Raw genomic sequence first — 22,467 nt, forward strand, 5'->3', positions numbered from 1 at the left:
AATGAGAGACCAGGCCACTTATGAACAGGTGTGGAAAGAGATGTGAAAGAAATTCACCATAGCACAGGGTTTTCCAACCTGCTACAACTTAAAGGGGGAAAATACCCAGATTAGCCTCCAGCTTCTTAGCGGGTGTAAATCAGCATTGAAATCAATAGGTGGAGGCTGATTTACATCAGCTGAGGATTTGGCCCAATAGCTTCCAAAAACCAAACATCTTTTCCTGTAATCCTAACAGAGCCTGAAGTTATCAAAATGGAAAGTGTTTGAGACATTCAGCTTTTACATTTTAAACGTTTCACCATGGATGCTGTTTGTCTCCTCTCGAGACTACACAGACAATGACATTGGATTTGCCTCTTGCCCTTTTGTGTTCTCATGCACGAGCCCAATGTTGTAGTGTGTGGGTTGCACACCATGAAAGGGGGGGAAACAAAAAAAACACTGTTTTCAAAGGGTTCTTTGTTGAATGGAAACTTTTTTTAATTGCACTTAGTAGCTTTAAAATCTTGTTTTTACAAAAATCTAAATGTTGGGTCTAAAATTAACCTGCGCTTTTGTGTAATTGAAGTATATCCTGACATTATTTACCCTGGGGGAAAATAAAGGGGGAATGCATCAAAGGTGATTTATTAAAGAGACAGGCTTTCCCCCTCAGCAGTGATGTTTGAGTAAGGAATTGGAATGAGAGGAATTCTGAATTTAGCAGTTACTGAAAAGAAAACAGGAGACAAGGAATGTTATTGAGCAGATAGGAAAAGGAAGGGGGAGCTGGAATTCCTGGGTTCGATTCCCATCTCTGGAAGAAAGTTTTAGCTAGTACCCAGAGCAGGAATCTGGGACCCTGGATTCCTGGGTTCTATCTTCTTCATTGCCACTGACTCACTATGGAACGTCAGGCACTTTGTCCAAAAGTGGCCTCAGATTTTTGGCACCCAACTTGAGATACCTCTAGCCTGATTTTTAGAGGAGTCGAGCACATGCAACTCCAGCTGGCATTGGGGGGAGCTGAGGGTGCTCAGCCTGCTGAAAATGAGGCTGGCTCTGCCCTCTCTGTCCTAGTCTCTGTATTGTGACTAAGGAAACTGACCTGCAGTGAATGTTAATGTTTGCAAAGGAGTTTGAGACTGTCACACAAATGGGCAAAATATTAACCTGATTGTTTAATGGAGAGGCAGCATTACCTAATGCCCAGGACCCTGGACTGGGAGTCAACAGAACTGGTTTCTAGGCCTGGCTCTGCCACTCATCTACTGGGTGTCCTTGGGCAAGTCCCTTCATTTCTGATTCCTCTTATTTACAGCACAAGCTCTTTGGAAGAGGGACTGTCTCTCTCTGTGTGGGTAGCTCCTGGCGCAATGGGGCTCTGAGCTCAGTGGGGGCCTGTGTGTGTTAATAACAATATTAACCACTTTAAATACACTTCCTTTCCAAACCGTTTGTACTTGCAAGTTGGGGACAATCCTCGTCCCGCTGCGAGATCAGCCATTGATTTCAATGGGAGCAGGATTGGGTCCTATAGGAGCATCACCTCAGGGACGTGAGAGCAGAAGCAGTGGCCAGTGAACCTGACAAGTTCAGGCAGCTAAGCCAAGCCCCCATGATTCCACTGTGCACGGCTGTGGGGCTAGTCATGCAAAAGGGCCAAGAGCAGTTCACAGTGCATTTAAAGTCCTTAGCAAATTGGAATGTTGTATGCTGCATAGTGCATCGCAGCACACAGAGTGTAAGGCCCGAAGAGACCACTAAATCACCTAGTCTGACCTCCTGTGTAGCCCAGGCCACCGACCCCAGCCAGGACAGCAGGCGGAGAATCTAACCCTGGGCGGAAAGCCAAAGCCCCATTGCATGGGGCTGAAGTCCAGTGCCCCGAGTCCTGCCACCCAGGGCTGATGCCAAAGAGTAATCAACGTAGCTTCGTGGGGGGCGGAGGGGAGAGGGGAGATGGGCCTTGAGGCCCCAGGCAATTGCCCTCCTTGCTACCCCCTAACACTGGCCCTGGCTTTTATATGCAGACAACCAATTGTGGTGGCACCGGTGGGCCATGGAATTTTTATAGCATATTGGGGTGAGCCTCAGAAAGAAAAAGGTTGAGAATCCCTGGTCTATCCTACCCCATCAAAACATGGGGATGCACATCATGCCCATTGATTTTAAGGGGGTTGTATGGGTTTTGTAAACTCTTTGGGGCAGGGACCAGCCCTCTGTTCTATTTGTACAGTGCTGAGCACCATGGGGGCCTGGTCCAGGACTCAGACTCCCAGGCACTTATGGTGATACAAATTAGTAACAATTCAGCCCTGCATGTGCACTGCCCTTGACAGACAATAGCAAGCTTGGAGCTCTACCTAGTGGCCACTGCTTGGGCTGATCCCAGTGCTGGCCAGTGGCCAACCCTCACAAATCACGGCCTTGCACAGCATTGCAGCAGTTCCCCCCTGTGGCTGAGCTAGCCCCCAGTGCTGCCTGAGTTCGCTCCCAGACCTAGGTCTCCCTTAACCCTTTGGACTCAACGGGGTTTGGCATGGGATGGGAAACATGGTGTTCTGCGTCCAGTGGAGGGAGGGAGGAAGAGACTGCAATGAGAAGGAGGGTGTGTGGGGGGGAAGGATAGATGCTAAAGGAAGACCAGGAACAAGACAGCATAGTTGTGAGAGGGAAAAGCATCCCTCTCCCATCAGCACCACCAGCTGCTCTGTGGGCAGGTGTTCAGTGTTTGATACAGGCAGAGATCTAGTCCTTCTCAGAGGAGCATGCAGTAGAAATTCCACTGAGAACTGCAGGGAAGAAACCCCCCACAACGTCTCATCTTCACAGAGGTAACTCTGCTTTCTCTGTCTGCTGTGCAGCCAGGGTTGTGTTCTGCAGGTAAAGGAGACAAGGGCAGTTAGTGAATGCAAAGGTATGGACACTGCTCATACCTACACACAAACATCATAAACACTATGTACTCTCTCTGATGCACACACTCATATATATATATAAAACACAGTATCCTCCCACACACTTTAATAAGCAAAACCACTGCTCCCACCCATATACGCACAGCCTACACCTGCACATACTCACCCTATCTAAGGTGTGATATCCAGGGCTGCTGGGATGCAGTTTATCGCCTAGCCCCAGTCACATGAACTGGGTAAAGGTTACAGAAGTGTCTGCACAAGCTCCATTATAGCAGCTAATGGTTTCTACTACTCCAGCAGTTGCTAGTGTATTGAGATGCAGGGCATGTCTTGCCAGACTCATTATGCAGCCAAGGAAGTCCTAGAGGCAGGAAGGAAAGGTGAGGATCTGTTCAAAGTGGGAGATGTGCTGCCTCTGGTCATAGCTGCCCTTGGGGTGGAGAATAACCTACAAGCACAACCCCACTGCTGTTCTGCAGATTGGGCACAACCTGGGGAGATCCAAGCCTCAGCCAAGTCAAGGGGGCTAGTCCCAATCCGGGAGTAGGACAGGGAATGTTTGCTGAACCCTCTGCCTAATAGTGCTCTGCTATCCTGGTACCCACTTCCTTAGGCCTTCTGTTTGCAGCCAGCTTGTTCCCCAGGGCTCAGCTTCCAAAGGGTTAAGAAAAGCACAGGCTGGGTGGGCTTCTGACAACAGGAGGTCTCAGGGTCATCCTGCAAGTCACCCAGCAGCTGCCAGCCACGAGAGAGGACTGAAGTGACAGGGCTTGACCTGTAGGTGTCGCCCACAGACCTCCGTTACAGGGATGCTGGGCCAAACTTCCCATGTGGGGAGCTCCCTGCACATGTAAAGGCTGTTCATCTCTCCTTGCTGGGGCCGCTGCCATGGCCTGGCTTTATCCCTACACACATAGCTACTAGCACCACCCAGCAATTCCCCTGCCCTGCTCCCTCCCCCCAGCACACCAGTCACCCTACGGTGATTTCCCTGCTGTTAACCTGGCTGAACACTGGGGCTCAGCAGCACCCCTGGCTGCTCAGACACCCTCTCCAGTGGGCAGAGTCCGGCCCTGTGCATCCGTCCCATGTGGAGAAGCATGTTGCACAGGTATTGGCCTTGTGCCAGGATGAGCTGGTGGGTTCTTATGGGGCCGAGTGTCTACCTCACATGTGTGCAGGTGAAACCCCTGCTGCAGCTGGCACTGCTTAGCCTGGGTGGCTCCAGGAGCGAGTGGGCTGAGGAGAACTCTGGAGCTGAAAGCATTGGCGGGGCCCAGTGTGTGTATAGGGGATGCTTGCCCCAGCTCTGTGCTAGCTCCAGGGATAGAGGGTGTCTCCAGGGCTGTCAGGCCAGCACATCTCACCAGCATGAAACTCACCTTGCATCCAAAGAGGCGGGCTGTAGCCCACGAAAGCTTATGCTCAAATAAATTTATTAGTCTCTAAGGTGCCACAAGTACTCCTGTTCTTTTTGCGGATACAGACTAACACGGCTGCTACTTTGAAACTTGTGAGAAGGGCTGCTAGAAAACTATGAGCAGGGCCAGATGTGCAAAAGGGTGCAGCTCCCAGCCGCTCCCGGCCGAGGGTTCACACCGTCCAAATCACTCTTATGGACTCTCCAGTCCCATTCCAGACCAGGCCCCCAAAGTGACACAGATTCACGGGACAGAGACTGTGCTTCCCATGCTCAGTGCACCTACTGAAATGAGTGCCAGGCATCTGAGGGACTTGCCCCTGCAGGGGGGGAGGGATGGCTAGATTCCTAGATGGAGAACTCACAGGGGCACAGCACTCCTCCCTGTATTTCCTCTGACACTGGGGAAGCATGCTGTCCCCTTCCCAGCCTGGGGGGCTAGATGCGAGCCCAGTTCGGTAGCCATTTACACCTGTGAAAAGTAAGTGTGAGACTCCAGCCCACCAGAACTGCCCCTCGCACCACCAGCAGCATTTTGCACCTCTTTGCATGAAGCCGGAGGCAGGGGGAGAATCCCTTCTGATGCTCGGCTCCTGGGAGTGGCTGGACCCAGGGTTTTGGTTCAGGCCTGTCTGTGGAGACCCCAGTGTGGATGCTAATTGCAAGCCCCTATTAAAAGCAACCAACAGACCGCTTCCCAGTTTCCTTCTCAGCAAGCAGCTGCTTTAGGGTCTATCCCGGCACTCAAGCCCTGCCACTCATCGACCAGCCCTGGGATCACAGCAGGGGATGACTCTCTCAGTCCTTCTCCCTCCCCAAGAAACATACCAAGGGCCGGAGCAGAGAGGGGGCAGCATTTCCTAGCTGTCCTGATCGCTCCCGAGGCAGCTGGGAGCCCTGCAGCCGCATCCAAAGGGGTGGGCGAGGGGACTGGACCATAGCAGGGGGCTCCCCGGGGCCCCGCAGCTCAGAGATCAGCTCACAGCCGGGGGGTCTGAAACGCCCCCCCGCTGCCGCCCTATAGAAATCTGCCACTTCAAGAGGGCAGCGCACAGCACCAGCTCCCCGCGGGTGCTCCCGGGTCCAGCCCTCGGTGCTCTCGCGGGGGCGGGGTGTGACGGCCCCACGCCGCGCCGCGGGATGCCGGGCGTTCCCAGCCCCGGGCAGGCGGGGATCCCAGCGGCGAGGGTGGCCCGGAGGCCCCGCGGAGGGCGCTCCCTGGCCGGTGAGCGGCGATGCAAGAGCATCTCCGGGAGCCGCTTCTCCCCCACCCCGGGCTGGCTCCGTTCCCAGCAGGGCTGCGAGCAAACTCTGCAGGCTGGAGGGGCTGAGCTCCCGGCCTGAACCCGCCCCCACCAGCTCTCATTTCCCTAAAAAAAAAAAAAAAAGAGCGAGAGCGAGGGGGGAAAACCCTCCCATCTCCTTCCACTTCTCTCCTTCCCCCTCCTTCCCGCTCCGCTTTTCCCTTCGGTCCCGAGGCGCGTCTGCCCGGGACTCGCCAGCCAGCATGTCCGGGGCCAGGGCGTGCTGGCTGCTCCTGTCCTTCGCGGTGCTGGGACGAGCCCTGGACTTCCCCGATTACACCTATGAGCTGGAGGACGAGGAAGACACTGAGCCCATTGACTATAAGGATCCCTGCAAAGCTGGTAGGGCCAAAGGGATCCCCTGCCCCAAAGCCCCCCCCCTGTGCAAATGCGTCCTTTGGTGGGGGGGGTGGGTCGTGTAGGGGCAGCGAGGCCACGGAAGGACAGGGGCTGGGTGAGCCTGGGTCATGCAGACTGCCTGGCTGGCAGGGCAGCTGCAGACAAAAGAAAGGGGACGTGGGGGGTGTTTCAGGGACACTTTCAAAGTTGCTGCTGCCGGGGCTGGGAGGGAGCTGAGCCCGGGCAGACACAGCCTCGGGCAGGGAAAAGCTCCGGGGCCGGAGACTTGAGTTTTCTGGGTTGTTTTGCCCTCCTCCCTCCCCCCTTTGTGCTGCAGGAAATGAATCTTCCCCTCCCCCGGGAGTTTTTCCTCCCCCCTCTCTCCCCGGGAGTTTTGGATTTCTTTGTGGGGAGGGCTTGGGTCTGGCTGGGTGGGGGGGGAGGGGGCTAAGATGCCTCCTGTAAGGGAGACGGGGAAGGAAGTTGCCACGAGGTTACGCTGGGGGGATCCATCCATCCATCTGTTTATACTTCGGACGTGGAAGAGGCTCGGCGGGGGGGAGGAGGGGGGGCTCTCTCGCTTCCCAGGAGGAGCTGTCAAAGCAGGCGAACTCCTCCAGCCCGGATCGCCCCCACGTCCCCGGCACAGCTGGCCCACTAGCAGCTAAGGCTTTGTGGCTAAGGGCTCTCTGGAAGTCTCCTGTCGTACACAGGTTTCACTCCTGTCTCACTCCGGTGTGAAGGGGGGGGGGGGGATCGGGCCGTAAGCGAGAGGAGAATCGGGACGCAAAGAGTTTGCAAAAACTTTTTGTTCTTTCTTTCTCCCAGCTGCGAAACAACAACAGAAAAGCCTGGTGGTGATAAGGGTGGGGATTGGATTAAGATTGATAAAGAGGGATTTTGGGTGGGAGGAGTGTTATCTCAGTTAGTGATTATGACATGTTATTTGATCAGAGACTTAGCCCTGTTCCTGGCTCTGCCACGAGCCTGGTGCCTGTTCTTGGGCATGTCACTTCACTGCTCAGTGCCTCAGTTTCCCCATATGTAAAATGGGGATAATGAGGACTGTCGTTTGTAAAGTGCTTTGAGATCTGCTGAGGAAAAGAGCCCTGTAAAGCCTCAGTAGTAATATTATCTCACTGTAATATTATCTCACTGTTTTTTATTATTATTATCAGTCTAGCATGATGCTTTACCAACCAACAGAGAGGGAGTTTAAAATCTAAACCTGCATTGGGATCCTTATAGGTGCTGGGGTCCCCTCGGGCAGATTGGATTGTGGGAGTAGGGCCTGAATTTGTGTGTGTAGCATTGTGATCATACAAAGCACCCTCTAAGTGTGGTTATTATTGTATTAGAATGATGTTTATTATCTTCCTTGAGCAAGCCAGGCCAGGAGATGGCTAAGGGGTTGGTATTTAAATTACAGCAGCACCTACAGGCTCCATCTGAGATCAGGGCTCCTTTGTGCCAGATGCTGTATTGAATGAGAGACACTCCCTGCCCCTAAAGAGCCTGCAATTGAAATAGACAAGAGTGATGAAAGGCAGGAGGGGAAACTGAGGCCCAGAGAGCAGACATGAGTTGCCCAAGGTCACACAGTAGGTCAGGTCTTGCAGAGCCTAACCTCGTGCTCTGGACATAGGAAGCCATTGTCCCTTTAAATCTGCTCTGTTTAACCTCCACTTCATCACCTTGTGCATGTGTGTAGGAGAGGGGGGTTTTAATTGTTGATTAAATTAGTGGAGGTCACTCCAGACAAGAGGTAGGTCCAGAGGAGTTCCTTCTGATTGTGCTTGCTGGTCCATTGTATGGTGAGAGACATGCGGAGTGGCATGCTGGATCCCTGCCCCCCACCTTTATTGGATCCATATGTGACTAATTCAGTTATTGCCATTTGTATGGTGGCTATGTCCGGAGGCCCCAGTCTGAATCAGGCTCTATTAGACACTGTACAAACACAGGCCCTATCCTGAAGAGTTCTTTATCACTCAATTAGCTTCAAGTGTAACTCAGGATCGGGGGGTCAGATGGGAGCTTGCCCATTGATTCCTACAGGACAGGGAAGCAGTTCCTCTGCTAAGATTGGCCTGGCCAACTACATATCCCACAAGGCTCTGGGAGAGTGCGTGTGTTTGTGTGGTGGTTTTTTTTTTTTTTCCAAGGCATCAGCTGCAGTAAGTTTCCTAGGACTTTAAGAGCAGCCCGGAAACAGCTGACTCCTTGGCAGTTGGAATTATTCCGTGGCTCCCTTAAATTCCACATGGAGAAGGAGCAGTGGGAATAGTCAAGAAATAGATTTGGTTTTCACTGCACAGCTCATGCCACGGGTATCCTGAGGCCACCCACCCACCAGGGATCACTCCCCGTGGCTCACAGCCTCCCTAACGTTCCCCTTGCCATCCCTCCCCGCTGCAGAACTTTCCCCCACCCCAGGGTGGTACTGGCCCAGACCCTGCTGTAGTGCCAATAGGCGTTTTCCTGAGAAATGCAGCCAGGCTTGTGGTCCTGCCAGCTTTGGCATCAAAGCTCCCACATCACAGCTGTGCCCGCTCCCTAGATGGAAACAGTGGCCCCGGTCCTGCAGTCCGTCTCCTTACCTCCTGTCAAAATAAACCTCCCCGGCTCTGATCCAAAGCCACAGCAGCTGCTGCTTCCTTAGCAGTCCAGTATCAGGGGGCAGCCGTGTCAGTCTGCATCCACAAAAACAACCAGGAGTCCGGTGGCACCTTAAAGACTAACAGATGTATTTGGGCAGAAGCTTTCGTGAGTAAAAACCCCATTTCTTCAGATGCATGGAGTGAAAATTACAGATACAGGCATCAAAGAGTCCTGTGGCACCTGATAGACCAGGGGTTGGCAACATTTGGCACGCGGCTCACCAGGGTAAGCACCCTGGCGGGCCGAGCCAGTTTATTTACCTGCTGATGTGGCAGGTTCGGCCGATCGCGGCCCCCACTGACTGCGGTTCACCGTCCCGGGCCAATGGGGGTGGTGGGAAGCTGCGGCCAGCACATCACTCGCCCACGCCGCTTCCCACCGCCCCCATTGGCCCGGGACGGCGAACCGCGGCCAGTGGGGGCCACGATCGGCCGAACCTGCCGCATCAGCAGGTAAATAAACTGGCCCGGCCCGCCAGGGTGCTTACCCTGGCAAGCCGCGTGCCAAACGTTGCCGACCTCCGTTATAGACTAACAGATGTATTGGAGCATGAGCTTTTGTGGGTGAATACCCACTTCGTCGGATGCATGTCATAAATATACTGGCACCTGAAGAGAGGGGAGTTACCTTACAAGTGGAGAATCAGTGTTGACCAGGCCTATTCAGTCAGTTAGCAGTCCAGACTCCATAGCGCTGAGGGGCCCCTTGGTAATTTGCCAGGACCAGTGAACTGCATCAGAGTCTGTGTGTGCTGTGGGTTCTGTCCTAAGCACTGGGATCCCTTGCAGCACTCGGACTAACACCCCCTCGATTTCAACTCCTGGGGCTGGCAACTCTAGGAGAGGAGCCCTTAGCTGTAGCATTCACTCTCCCTGTTGGGCCGGGAGAACAGTGTTCATCTATTCTTTTTTACTGTGTATAGGTTCTCATACCATCCTCAACACTGTCCTGTCTGAAGTACCTTCCAGCCGGGCACTAAGCAACATCCTCACATGTGGGTTGTTCCCTCCCCTGGGGCAGTGTGCAGTGTCGTGTTTGTGCAGTGAGGTGTCTTGTTTTAGTAGGGCTTTGTTTAATTTTTGTGTATCTCTGTACATGCTGCTCTGTACAATTGCTGTATTTAGAGGGTGGCTTGCCCGTGGGGTTAGCAAGTCCTTTGGGGGGCCCATCTGCTGCCACCGAGTCAATCTTTTGTGACAGAGTCCATTTATAAATCAACTCAATATCGCTTTGTTTCCTGTTGAACACGATGGGCTAGAGGAATAAGCAGGAGTTCGGCAGTCAGGACTCCTGGGTTCTCTTTCCAAGTCTGGGATGGAAGTGTGAACTTGTGGCTGGAATGAGTGGGCAGGACTGGCAGTCAGGACTCTTGGGTGCTATCCCTGGGAGGGAAGTGTGGTCTAATGGCTAGAGCATAGGGGTCTGGATTCTGCTCCCCGTTCTGCTACTGACTTGTTGTGTGCAGCCATGGACAAACCCCTTTGCAGCTATGTGCCTCAGTTTCCCCAGCTGTGAAATTGGGATATTGATACTGACTGACCTTACTGGTTTATTGTGAACATGGCTGCGTTAACATTTGCAACAGAGCTTTGAACACACAACGCCCTATTGAGTGCTAATCAAACACGTACAGCTAGTGTTTGTGCTTGCATTGTCCTTGGGAGATTAATATACAGTTGTTGAGCTCTTCAGCAATGAAAACAAACTCCCGGGTGTCTCCTGAGCCATTAGAGAGGGACAGCAGCTATGGGTTTGGCCCTGTGTGAGTCACTAGTTCCTATCAGCCTGATGTGCTGCTGTAGTAACCCTGCCTCTGTAATGTGATGCGGGGGGCAAAGCTGGAAAATGTGGATCCAGATTTTGGACCCCTCCCCCCCTTCCCAGAGTCAGGGATGATTTGAATCTTCCCATTCTGAAGTGTAGGGCGTTCTGTTCCAGGAGTTTAGTCTGGACCCTTTGCTGGTCAAAATGTCCTTCCAATATGACAGGGTGGGATGACATTTCATGGGCCCTGGTTTCGGGATCTCTGAGCATCCAGGATAGCAAAGTGTTTGGGATACTTGATCACCAGGAATAAGATAGGGATTATCCCCCGAATAACTGTGATAGTTAGCGAACTCCACCATCTGCTTATGCAAGAACTTCCCAGATCAGACCTTGGGTATCTCGGCCATACACACCTTGTTGCAGGGGAGCAGGTTTGACCTAAATTCCAGTTTCCATGTTGAGTCAACTGAAGTCACTTGTTACAGTTGTATTTATCACCATGATGCACAGACCTATTCCAACTGTTGTCATTTATTCATCCAGGGTGAAGTGTGCCCACTGAGCAGAAGCCAGTGTGAGGCTTTTGTTTGGAGATTTAAAGCGCTGCATAGGCCTTGTGAATTTCACAGCTTGACATTTGGATCTCCTCTATCAGTGCATTGTTTGCAGATTTAAAGTGGTGCATAGACCTTGTGAATTTCACACCATGCCATTTGGATTTTGTTTTAGTGCATGGGCGTAGCTCATTTCACACTGCAGCGTCCTCTGACTAGACACTGATCAGGGATGGTCTTGGATTTACTCCTGCCTCAGTGTGGGTTTGGGGGCAGGAGACCTCGTGAGGTCTCTTCCAGCCCTATATTGCTATGATTCTATAATAAACTGAACTGGGGAGAGGTCAGCTCTCATCCTGCAGCTTTGGGAGGGCATGGTGGTGGCAGTGTGGCTAATAATAGGTAAGCTTTAGTTGCGTGCTGAATTTTGATCACTGGGGTTTTAATCCTGGGGCGAGCTGGCGGGATTTCCCATGGCGAAGCACAGGGCTGCGTGCCTGGCTCGGCTATACCTCCCATCTGCCCTTCTGTACGCGCTGCCAGCAGCTTGGGAAATCCTCCTGCTGTTGATTCATGCCATCGGGTCATGTCAAAAGGGAGGCAGGACTTCCCGGCGCTTATCAACCAGCACTGCTGCGGTGCAGGAACAGGGAGCACATTCAGTGCACTTGAACAGGAAGGATGCTTCAGCCTGCTAGAGACAGAATGGGACAGAGACTCCCTGCAGATTACTCTCTGGCAGAGGAGGGAAAGGAGAGAACAAAGCATCCAGCAGGCAGCACAAGCAGAAGGGGAGAGATCGGCAAGAGAAACTAGACTGGAAAGATTTGAAGGGGCTTTAATTTGTGGGTGAAAGGACTGTTTGAATGGAAGAGGAAAGGACCAGTTATCTCCAGGGGTTGATCTGCCTGAGGACTGCATTTCTTACCTGCTTTTATCTTTAAGGCAGCACCTAGAATCATACTAGGCATTGCTTGGGAGGAGAGAATGCCTCCTCCTGGTCTATCAGCAGCCCTGTGTACTTCCTGGAGGTTTCCAGTCCAAGCAGTGACCCAGCCTGACCCTTTGAAGATGTAATACTATCCCAGCTTGAGACAGGGCCGCAGCACCTCCCTGACTAGTGAGCGAATGTCTTGAGAGGCCTTGGACAGCACTGACTCATTATGAGGTCTCCTGGGGTCAGCCACACGCAAACAGTTTCCGGCTGGGAGAGGAGGGCCTGAGAGCAGGCAGCATCATAGGCTGGAAGAAGGAGGCACTTGGAGAAGAAAAGAAAATGTCCTCTTTCCCCGAACCTGGGCTGGTGCCTGAGACTGACAATAACTCCGGCATGTGTCCTTCCCCACAGAGAGGAAATCCCTGTTTGCACAACCCCCCTGGGCCTCATAGCTCCATTTCCCAGTGGCTTCAGATTTCCAAGCTGGGGCTACCTGGGGTCTGACAGTTCCTGCACTGCTGTGAGGGGATGCTGCTTGGGACATTGCCTCAATGGCAAGGATCTAGCAGGTCCTAAAGACAAGAAGCATCTGTAATAACTATTAGACTGCGTATGTGAACCTAGTTATTGAGCGAGACTGTGTAACTACTGTATTCCGATAGTGGAATGTTTATTATACACGGGTATTGTGTTAATTCAGTGGGGGCTACAGCCAAAAGAAGACACTAGCTCCCAGATAAGAACATCCCAGCACACAGTTGACAGTGGGGAAAGCTATTAGCTTGGAGGATCCTACAGCCTGTCTCCAAGGAAGTTGCAAACATCAAAGGGCTATAGGCAGTTAAAAAATGACTTGATCCCTGGGAAGGGGTTGATCAAAAGATAGAGCAGGATTTAAAGGCACACTTTCTGAAGCAGGCAGGGAAAACTGCCTGGTGAGTTGAGAGAACAGAGTATACCACCCAGACTCTAGAGGTCTTGAAGTGTCTGTAGGAAGTTTAGATCTACCGGATGTGGAAGGTGGACAGACACCTGGTAAACTAGACATGCGTAAATAAACAATATGTTGCTTTAAGAAGGCTGTTTGGTCACTGCCTACCAGAGGGAACAGAACAGAGGGCACTGAACATAAGTCAAGCCTGATGAGGCAATCAGTTAGTATCTGGGGCTGCAGTCCAGGGTCCAGTCTGAGGGTGAGAGAATCGGGTGATTCCACCCAAAGAGGCCTGCGAGATGATGCCCTTGGAGAGGCCAGAAGGGGTCCGAGGTACAGTTAGCCTGGTAACTGTGACACAACACCCCTGCAAGGCAGGCAATTGCTCTTCTCCCCATTTCACAGATGGGGGGAACTGAGGCATCAAGAGACTCAGGCCTGGTCGACATTTAAAAGTTTTTCTGGCATAGAATCATAGAACTGGAAGGGACCTCGAGAGGTCATCTAGTCCAGTCCCCTGCACTCATGGCAGGACTAATTATCTAGACCATTCCTGACAGGTGTTTGTCTAACCTGCTCTTAAAAATCTCCAATGATGGAGATTCCACAACCTCCCTAGACAACTTATGCCAGTGCTTAACCAACCTGACTGTTAGGAAGTTTTTCCTAATGTCCAACCTAAACCTCCCTTGCTGCAATTTAAGCCCATTACTTCTTGTCCTATCCTCAGAGGTTAAGAAAAACAATTTTTCTTCCTCCTCCTTGTAACAACCTTTTACATACTTGAAAACTGTTATCACGTCCCCTCTCAGTCTTCTCTTTTCCAGACTAAACAAACCCAATTTTTTCAATCTTCCCTCATAGGTCATGTTATTTAGACCTTTAGTCATTTTTGTTGCTCTTCTCTGGACTCTCTCCAATTTGTTCACATCCTTCCTGAAATGTGGTGCCCAGAACTGGACACAATACTCCAGTTGAGACCTAATCAGCGCAGAAGAATTACTTCTCGTGTCTTGCTTACAACAGTCCTGCCTATACATCCCAGAATGATGTTCACTTTTTTTGCAACAGCGTTACGCTGTTGACTCATATTTAGCTTGTGACCCACTATAACCCCCAGATCCCTTTCCGCAGTACTCCTTCCCAGGCAGTCATTTCCCATTTTGATGTGTGCAACTGATTGTTCCTTCCTAAGTGGAGTACTTTGCATTTGTCCTTATTGAATTTCATCCTATTTACTTCAGACCATTTCTCCAGTTTGTCCAGATCATTGTGAATTTTAATCCTATCCTACAAAGCACTTGCAACCCACCCCAGCTTGGTATCGTCAGCAAACTTTATAAGTATAATCTCTATGCCGTTATCTAAATCATTGCTGAAGATATTGAACAGAACCGATCCCTGAAGGACCCCACTCGTTATGCCCTTCCAGCATGACTGTGAACAGGGCCGGCTCCAGCATTTTTGCCGCCCCAAGCGGCGGGGAGGGACGGGGAGAAAGTCGCGAATGGCGGCACTTCGGCGGCAGCTCTAGGGGACTTGCCGCCAAAGAGTTTGGCTGCCCCAAGCACCTGCTTGCTGCGCTGGTGCCTGGAGCCGGCCCTGACTGTGAACCACTGATAACTACTGTCTGGGAATGGTTTTCTAACCAGTCTTGTACCAACCTTATAGTAGCTCCATCTAGGTTGCATTTCCCTAGTGTGTTTATGAGAAGATCATGCAGGACAGTATCAAAAGCCTTACTAAAATCAAAATATACCATGTCTACCGCTTTCCCCCCATCCACAAGGCTTGTTACTCTGTCAAAGAAAACTATTAGGTTGGTTTGACACAATTTGTTTTTGATAAATCCACGCTGACTGTTATTTATCACCTTATTATCTTCTAGATGTTTGCAAATTGAATGCTTAATTATTTGCTCCATTATCTTTCTGGATACAGAAGTTAAGCTGATTGGTCTGTAATTCCCAGGGTTGTCCTTATTTCCCTTTTTATAGATGGGCACTATATTTACTCTTTTTCAGTCTTCTGGAATCTCTCCCATCTTCCGTGACTTCTTAAAGATAATCGCTAATGGCTCAGATATTTCCTCCGTCAGCTCCTTGAGTATTCTAGGATGCATTTCATCAGGCCCTAGTGATTTGAAGACTTCTAATTTGTCCAAGTAATTTTTAACTTGTTCTTTCTCTATTTTAGCCTCTTCTGATCCTACCTCATTTTCACTGGCAATCACTGCGTTAGTCATCCAATCACCACCAACCTTCTTGGTGAAAACCGAAACAAAAGTCATTAAGCACCTCGGCCATTTCCACGTTTTCTTTGTTATTTTTTCCCCCTCATTGAATAACGGGCCTACCCTGTTCCTGGTCTTCCTCTTGCTTCTAATGTATTTGTAGAATGTTTTCTTGTTACCCTTTATGTCTCTAGCTAGTTTGATCTCGTTTTGTGCCTTGACCTTTCTAATTTTGTCCCTACATACTTGTATTATTTGTTTATATTCATCCTTTGTAATTTGACCTAGTTTCCACTTTTTGTAGGACACATTTTTGATTTTTAGATCATTGAAGATCTCCTGGTTAAGCCAGGGTGGTCTTTTGCCATACTTCCTATCTTAGCTATGTTGGTCAGGTGTGTGATGCAGTGTGATCCGTGACCAGCAAAGCTGTGCTGGCAAATGGTTCCCTAATGGTTAGAACAGAGGACTTGGGAGTCAGGACTCCTGGGTTCTATTCCCAGGTTTGGAGGGAGTGTTGTCTCATAATTAGAGCACTGGGGGGAGGGGTGGGTTGGAAGTCAGGACTCCTGGGTTCTTTCCCAACTTTCCAATAAGAGGAGGAAGGCTCAGGAGACATGACTTGCAGGTTGTATTCCTTTCTCTGCCAATGACTGGCTGTCTGACATGAGACAGGCCACCCCACCTCTCTGTGCCTCAATTTCCCCATCTGCACAATGGGAGTTAGTCAGTGTTATCAACCCTACAGTCATGCAAAGCCAGGAACTGATCCCAGCAGTCCTTGCTCCCAGTCCTGTCCATGAACCACAAACACTGTTCTTCCTCCTGAAAAACCTCTGAAGATCCTGTTTCCATGCAGATGACCTTGATCATGAAGAACTGGGGAAGGATTAAAAGAAAAATCTGGTACCCCCACTGAATAGATTCCAAATATTTTTCTTTCTAGCAGCTCTTTTTTCAGTAAGTGACTAACTCTGCTGGCTCCAGTTCTGTTTTCATAGTTGACTTGAATTTACAGATTGAATCCAAACTCGAGGAGGAGGGAGAGTGTGTGTGTATGTGTGTCAAGTCCCCCCAGTGTCCCCTTGCAGCCTTCTTTTTTTAATAAATATCCTTCCTTTTTTGCTTGCTTCCAGAGAGGCTTTGACGTGTGTTGGGTTTGATTCCTCGCCCTGCGTCCTTACCTGGCAGCTGGGAAGCATCTGTTCTGTTCGGAGTAACGGAGCAGGATCAGTAGGAAGATGAATTCCACCCCCGTAAGGAGAGTTCCCCTCCCTCCTTCCTTTGGGGCGACCAGACCATCTCCTCTTCATGACCCATCTCTGAGCGTGCGTTAGTTGGAAACAATTTATTGCTATGCAGGAGGTCAGACTAGATGCTCACAGTGGTCCCTCCTGGCCTGAGAATCCCAGAGAGCTCAGCTGAGCTCCTTTCGTTGTTGAGTGGGCTCTGATTAAGCTCAGAGGTACCCAAGTCAGAAGCATTTTTCCAGCTTTGTGGGATGCAGATGTAATGGGCGTGCCAGCCTCGGAGATTTACAAAACAAGACCCAAAGCCACCCAGGCATTATCCCATCCCTGAGACCCTTCCTAAACAGCCTCCTCATTCCACAGTCTCCGCAGCTTCCCCACGGACATGGCTAACTTCTCTACCCAACCCCAAAGTAGCCTGTGGGTGAATTGGGCTAACGGCACTGACGTCAGTGAGCCCGATTGCCCCAGTGTCTCCTGCTTTGGGCAGCCATTCGCCTGCAATAGCCTGGGCTGCAGTAGTAGGGTGAAGGATGCAAGGGGAGAAATGAAGGCAGAGAATAGAGCTGGGCAAGGCCTTGAGTCCTGGACAAGAGAAGTTGTGGACAAAGGCGGGAGAGGGCAAAAATGCTGAGCTTGCTACAAAACAGGAGGGGCAGGGTCAGTGTTCTAGACTGGGACTCAGGAGACCTGGATTCTAGTCCCAGCTCTGTGTGACCTTGGGCAAGTCACTGTCCTGCACCTCAGTTTCCCCATCTGTAAAAAAGGGAAGAATAATACTTCCTGTCCTCTACCTTTATCTGTCTTGTCTATTTAGTATCTAGACTCCTCAGCACAGACAAAGGGCAGGAGGGGAAACTGAGGCCGACAGAGAGGCAGAGACTTTCTGAAGGTCACACAACAGGTCCCACATTTCCCATCTGCTCTCCCAACAATCCATCCCGCTTGCCTAATTCCCTGGTATAAAAAGTCCCTTTCCTCCTTATCTCCTTCCAGATTCCTCTGTTCCTCATATCTGAACCATCAACATCCACATTTTCTATTCCCAAGGATGCTGGCTCCCTCCCTTTTCTGATTCCCTCCACCAACAGTTAAAGAACATAAGAGTGGCCATCCTGGGTCAGACCAAGGGTCCATCTAGCCTAGGATCCTGTTTTCTCACCTGGCCAATACCAGATGCTTCAGAGGGAATGAAAAGAACAAGGCAATTATCAAGTGATCCATCCCCTACTGTTCAGTCCCAGCAACTGGCAGTTAGAGGCTATGTGCACCCAGAGCATGGGGTTGCATCCCTGACAAATTTGGCTAATACCCATTGATGGATCTATTCTCCATGAACTCATCTAGTTCTTTTTATAACCCACTTATTCCTGAATTCTCTGTGTCTTGCTCTCCCCTGTCCATGCACCATCTGCTGTTTCCATCCTATGTGTGCCTCAGCACATAGCGTTTTCGCCGTGCTCCCCCTCGGCCAGCAAGCCCAGGATGTGCTCTGCCTTTGCGCTCAGTTCGCACAGATGCAGCCTGTGGTACTGACAGTCCTGGCAGCTGGTTGGGCTGTGATTAGCAGGGATTCGGCGCTCGCCAAGTCTGTAATTACACACTCGCCGTGTGAGCCAAGGGGGAGGAGGCAGAGCGGTTAAGGTGACGAGCAGCTGGGGATCCACTCAGAAGTAGGGGCCCAGCAACAGACATGTGGCAGAGCTTGAGGGATACAGCGAGGGACTCTCTGCAGGAGCAGAAAGCACACTGACTCCAGGCCCAGGAGCAGGGATACAATGGTGCACTGAGGAGGATGCACGCTGAAGAAAGAACCCTTCATGCTCCATCCCAGAATCCCCCAGAGCCTTTACCCAGCCCCTGCACCATATTCCCTGTTCCCCAGAATGCCCCAGGGCTCCATCCCTTCCCCAGCGCCGTACCGTTACCTCAAAGCCGCCGACTCTGCTGCGTTCTGGCATGACGTTTTTTGTCATGCAGGAGATATGTCCCGAACACTGATGTTAGCCTGGTCTCAGCACAAAGGGGAATTTTTCTCAACCTCAGTTAAACCAAGTCCTCTAACCTGCACAGCTGTACCAACTGTTCACTCACTGCTAGCAGACACCAGTAAACTATAGTAAGACTTATCCGGCTCGGAGAGGGCACATGCCAGGAGAGGGTCCTATCCCCAGCTCTGATACTGGCTCACTCCCTGGCCAGCCACTTCCCTGTCCAGTGCGTCAGTGTCTGTTAAAACAGTGTCAGTGAGAATGACCTGCTCCACAGCACAGGTTGTGAAGCTGAATTTCTTATATGTGTGTGACAGACATGCATCTGGATCAGAAGGAAGGTGCTATGGGAAAGCAAATATCCCTAGCCAGTGTTCTCCGGCTGTTTGCTCCCCCTCCCTTGTTGGTAGTGAGGGGCACTACCAGGGGGCTGCAGAATGGTGCATCTGGGAGGAATCTCACAGAGGGCCTCCCTTGCTTTTCTGGTTTGTCTCCATCCCTGGCTGCTGTTCTTGGAATCTCTTTGCACAGCCGAGGCTGCTGCCAGGCAAACATCCCGGAGCCTGCTTGTTCAAATACTGCAGCAATCAGGAGGTGTGCTGCAGGCCCGGCAGAGGAACAGAAGCTTCACCAGCGAGCAAGGCTGGTGCCAGGTAACCGTCCACTTCACCCCAAGGAATCTCTGACTGCTGCTAGGCAGGAGACTTTTGAGGGAGGGTTTTATTCCTTCTCCCCCCCCCCCCCATGACAAATGAGGGGGCTCAAGCTGCAGGACTCGGATCAGGACTGTGGATGCAAAGGGTTAGTGCAGGGGGTCACACCCTCTGCAGCACATACACTGGGATATATCCCCACTCTGCTGTGCGCTCATAGGACTCCCTGCATGGTGCCTGGGCTCCATGGCTGGTCTAACATGAATGCCCTGCCTGGCTCTCGCCAAGCTTAGCAAATGCTAAGCATTGTGGAATGACTGCCTGCCTCTGAGCTGAGTGATTGCCCAAGGCCAGATAAACACTCCCACCCTGGGAGGTTAAACACAGGAAGGACATGGGGGGCGGGGGGAGCGCATGCTGGCCCTGTCCAGATGCAATGGGGACACGTTACTGACCATTCAAGCTAGCGTGTGCTCTCTGCACGCCCTGCTCAGCTGACAGGGTACAGAGCAAGGCTACATAGAACTGCGGGTTCATGGGGTTGTGAAATGAACTTCAGTTCCTAGCAGGAACGTGTCCACAGAGCAAATCAATGGGAACGGTTATCGACCTGGCAGAGAGGAAGCATGGCCCAGTGGTTAGAGTGCTAGCCTGGCTCTCTGGGTTCAATTCTTTGCCCCATCACAGACCTCTGTATGACTTTGGGTAAGGCCTTTAGGTTTCCCATCTGTGATAGCACTAATAGCACTGCTCTGCCTCACTGCTACTGGGATGATGGGGGCCATACAAGTCCCTAAGGATAAAGAGCAACAATAGGGATTGACAGGTTTCAGAGTTGCAGCCGTGTTAGTCTGTATTCACAAAAAGAACAGGAGTACTTGTGGTACCTTAGAGACTAACAAATTTATTTGAGCATAAGCTTTCATGGCGCATGAGGCCTGACCCCCCTGCCTCTTTCCCCCCCGCCCCATGTTACATCCTGGTCCCTCAGGGCAAAGCCAATGTAGGAGCTCTCAGAGGAAGGCAGGGGCTGGTCCACACCCAGTTGTTAATTACACTGGGGCAAAACCCCTCTGGTGTAAAAAGTGCCTTGGTTTCAAATCACTTTTAGTTCTGATGTCCTCTGTGTACAAGCAGAGGCATTAAGGGCCAGTGGCTTTCACCAGTGCTAAATTCACTCCCAGAGAAGGAAGCCCACAGGTTCTTTGGTCATACTGGGAAATTATCAAGTTTGTTTTTTGGATTCTTTTTTTCTTTTTTTTTTACTTGGCCAGTGCTGGCAGTGCAGGATTGAGCTCCCTCCCGCAGCCCTGCCATCCTCCACTGTGTCATGGAGCTCCAGTATTTCAGGGGGAGAACCTGGAACTGGCTGAATTCTGCTCTTTGCAGCTTGGTGTCTGTTTTTGCTGGGAGCATAGCATGTTCTGTGTGCAGCAGCCAGACTGGCGAGGGGGAGGGGGGAACATTCCTGACATATTTAACAACTTTGGGATGGAAGTAGGATGCTGAGCTATTGACGCTGAGACTGTATTATTTGCCAGATCAGCACTTGTCTGGGATCTACATTTTTAAACAGATCTCCTCCTTCCACTGAACTGCCTTCCTGTTCTGGGTAAACCCACAATCCCTTCCGGTGGTGCAGGAAAGTAGGTCAGGGTTTTGTCTTCCTAGGGGCTGCACATCAAGTCCATTCCAGGTGGGCACAGGAATCCAGTTTGAGATTTGGAAAAGATCTTTTAACTCCCATCCAGTCCACCCCCAGAGATTTTGGAATATGAGACTTCCCACACTGGATCAGACCCATAGTCCAACTAGTCCTGTCTCCAATAGCGACCAACTCCAGATGCTTCAGAGGAAGGTGCAAGAAGCCACACAGTTGTCAGTGGTGACACAATCTGCCCCACCCCATGTCAGCCGAAGCTTTCTTGCAGTTTTCCTTACTCTTTGTTTTCTAGAATTTTTTCAGGACTTGTTTGAAACCTCCTCATGTAGCGCGTCTGGCTAGAAGCTATATTGGCAGGAGAGCGTCTGGACAGCACTTTAAGTCGATGTAACTTAAGTTGCTCGGGAGGGTGTTGTTTTCACATCCCTAATCGACGTAAGTTACATTAACTTACGTGGTAACATAAGCCAGCCCTCTGTCAATTGATGCTGCAGGGCTGCGTCTTTTAGCTCAGGCAGTAGAGGTTCGTGCACATAAAGCCAGAGAGCCCAGGTTCAATCCCTGATACCAACAACTCACCCAGCGTCATGGTGTTACATTGGCAGTCGATCAGAGATAGCTTTTCCTCTGGCTAAGACTTTCTAGAGCATAAAACTGTCTCCTCTCCATTCCCTGGGAATCTCTTTGGTGGTATGTGCCCAGCTGTGTTTATTATCCCACAGGCGTCTGGATAGTAAAAGTCTCTCCTGTGTGGCGTCCTGCAGTTTTAAGTATCTGGAGAGTTGGCCTGGGGGTTCTGTTTGCTCTCTCTCTCTCTCTCCCCCACGTTTGGTCCTCTGGAGAAAATGCCCATTGTGGTTTCTTCTTTGTTTTTCTTTCCTTTTGTCCTTGTCTGGAGAGTTTAAGGCCAGAAAGGACCATTGTGATCACCTAGTCCAGGGGTGGGCAAACTTTTTGGCCGAGGGCTACATCTGGGTATGGAAATTGTATGGTAGGCCATGAATGTTCACGAAATTGGGGGTTGGGGTGCGGGAGGGGGTGAGGGCTCCAGCTGGGGGTGCAGGCTCTGGGGTGGGGCTGGGGATGAGGGGTTGGGGGTGCAGGAGGGTGCTCCAGGCTGGGACTGAGATGTTCAGAGAGCGGGAGAGGGATCAGGGCTGGGGCAGGAGCATGGGAGGGGGTCAGGGGTACAGGCTCCGGGCGGTGATTACCTCGAGCAGCTCCCAGAAGCAGCAGTATGTCCCCGCTGTGGCTTCTATGCGGAAGCGCGGCCAGGCGGCTCTGTGCACTGCCCTGTCCGCAGACGCCGCCCTGCAGCTCCCATTGGGTGCGGTTCCTGGGTGTGGAGCCCCCTGGCTGCCCCTACGTGTAGGAGCTGGAGGCGGGACATGTTGCTGCTTCCGGGAGCCACGCAGAGTGGGGCAAGCCCCTGACCCCGCTCCCCAGCTGGAGCACCAGAGCGGGGCAAGACCCGGACCCTGTTCCCCGGCGGGAGCTCGGGGGCCAGATTAAAACATCTGGAGGGCCGGATGTGGCCGCCGGGCCGTAGTTTGCTCACCCCGATCTAGTCTGACCTTGTGTATAGCATGGGCAAGAGAATGCCCCCGAGTCGTTCCTGCATCTTGTGACCATGTTTTGATTCTGTCACCCCCTTTTCATTCTTAAACTGCAATTCACTGGTATTGAAAATAAATTTGGAATGGGGCTGTCAATTAATCATAGTTAACTCAAAACAAATGAACTCAATTAAAAAAAATAATCATGACTAATCGCAGTTTTAATCACACTGTTAAACAATAATAGAATACCAATTTAAATTTATGATAAATATTTTTGGATGTTTTTCTACATTTTC

General features: G+C 51.1%; 1 protein-coding gene across 3 annotated transcripts in view; it reads left to right on the forward strand.

The window, feature by feature from the left end:
- The first annotated feature begins 5,719 nt into the window (after positions 1-5,719).
- The window catches only part of BMP1 (bone morphogenetic protein 1), an 85,131-nt gene continuing 68,383 nt past the window's right edge, over positions 5,720-22,467 (forward strand). For 2 of the 3 annotated variants that reach the window (XM_054018502.1, XM_054018503.1), the window contains exon 1: positions 5,721-5,972. In XM_054018502.1, the coding sequence (XP_053874477.1) occupies positions 5,834-5,972 (139 nt within the window). In that variant the 5' untranslated portion in view covers positions 5,721-5,833. Of the gene's footprint in view, positions 5,973-22,467 lie in introns of all 3 variants that reach the window. The other variant, XM_054018501.1, reaches the window with a different exon arrangement.

Source organism: Malaclemys terrapin, chromosome 2, assembly GCF_027887155.1.
Source record: "Malaclemys terrapin pileata isolate rMalTer1 chromosome 2, rMalTer1.hap1, whole genome shotgun sequence".
NCBI lineage: Eukaryota > Metazoa > Chordata > Testudines > Emydidae > Malaclemys > Malaclemys terrapin.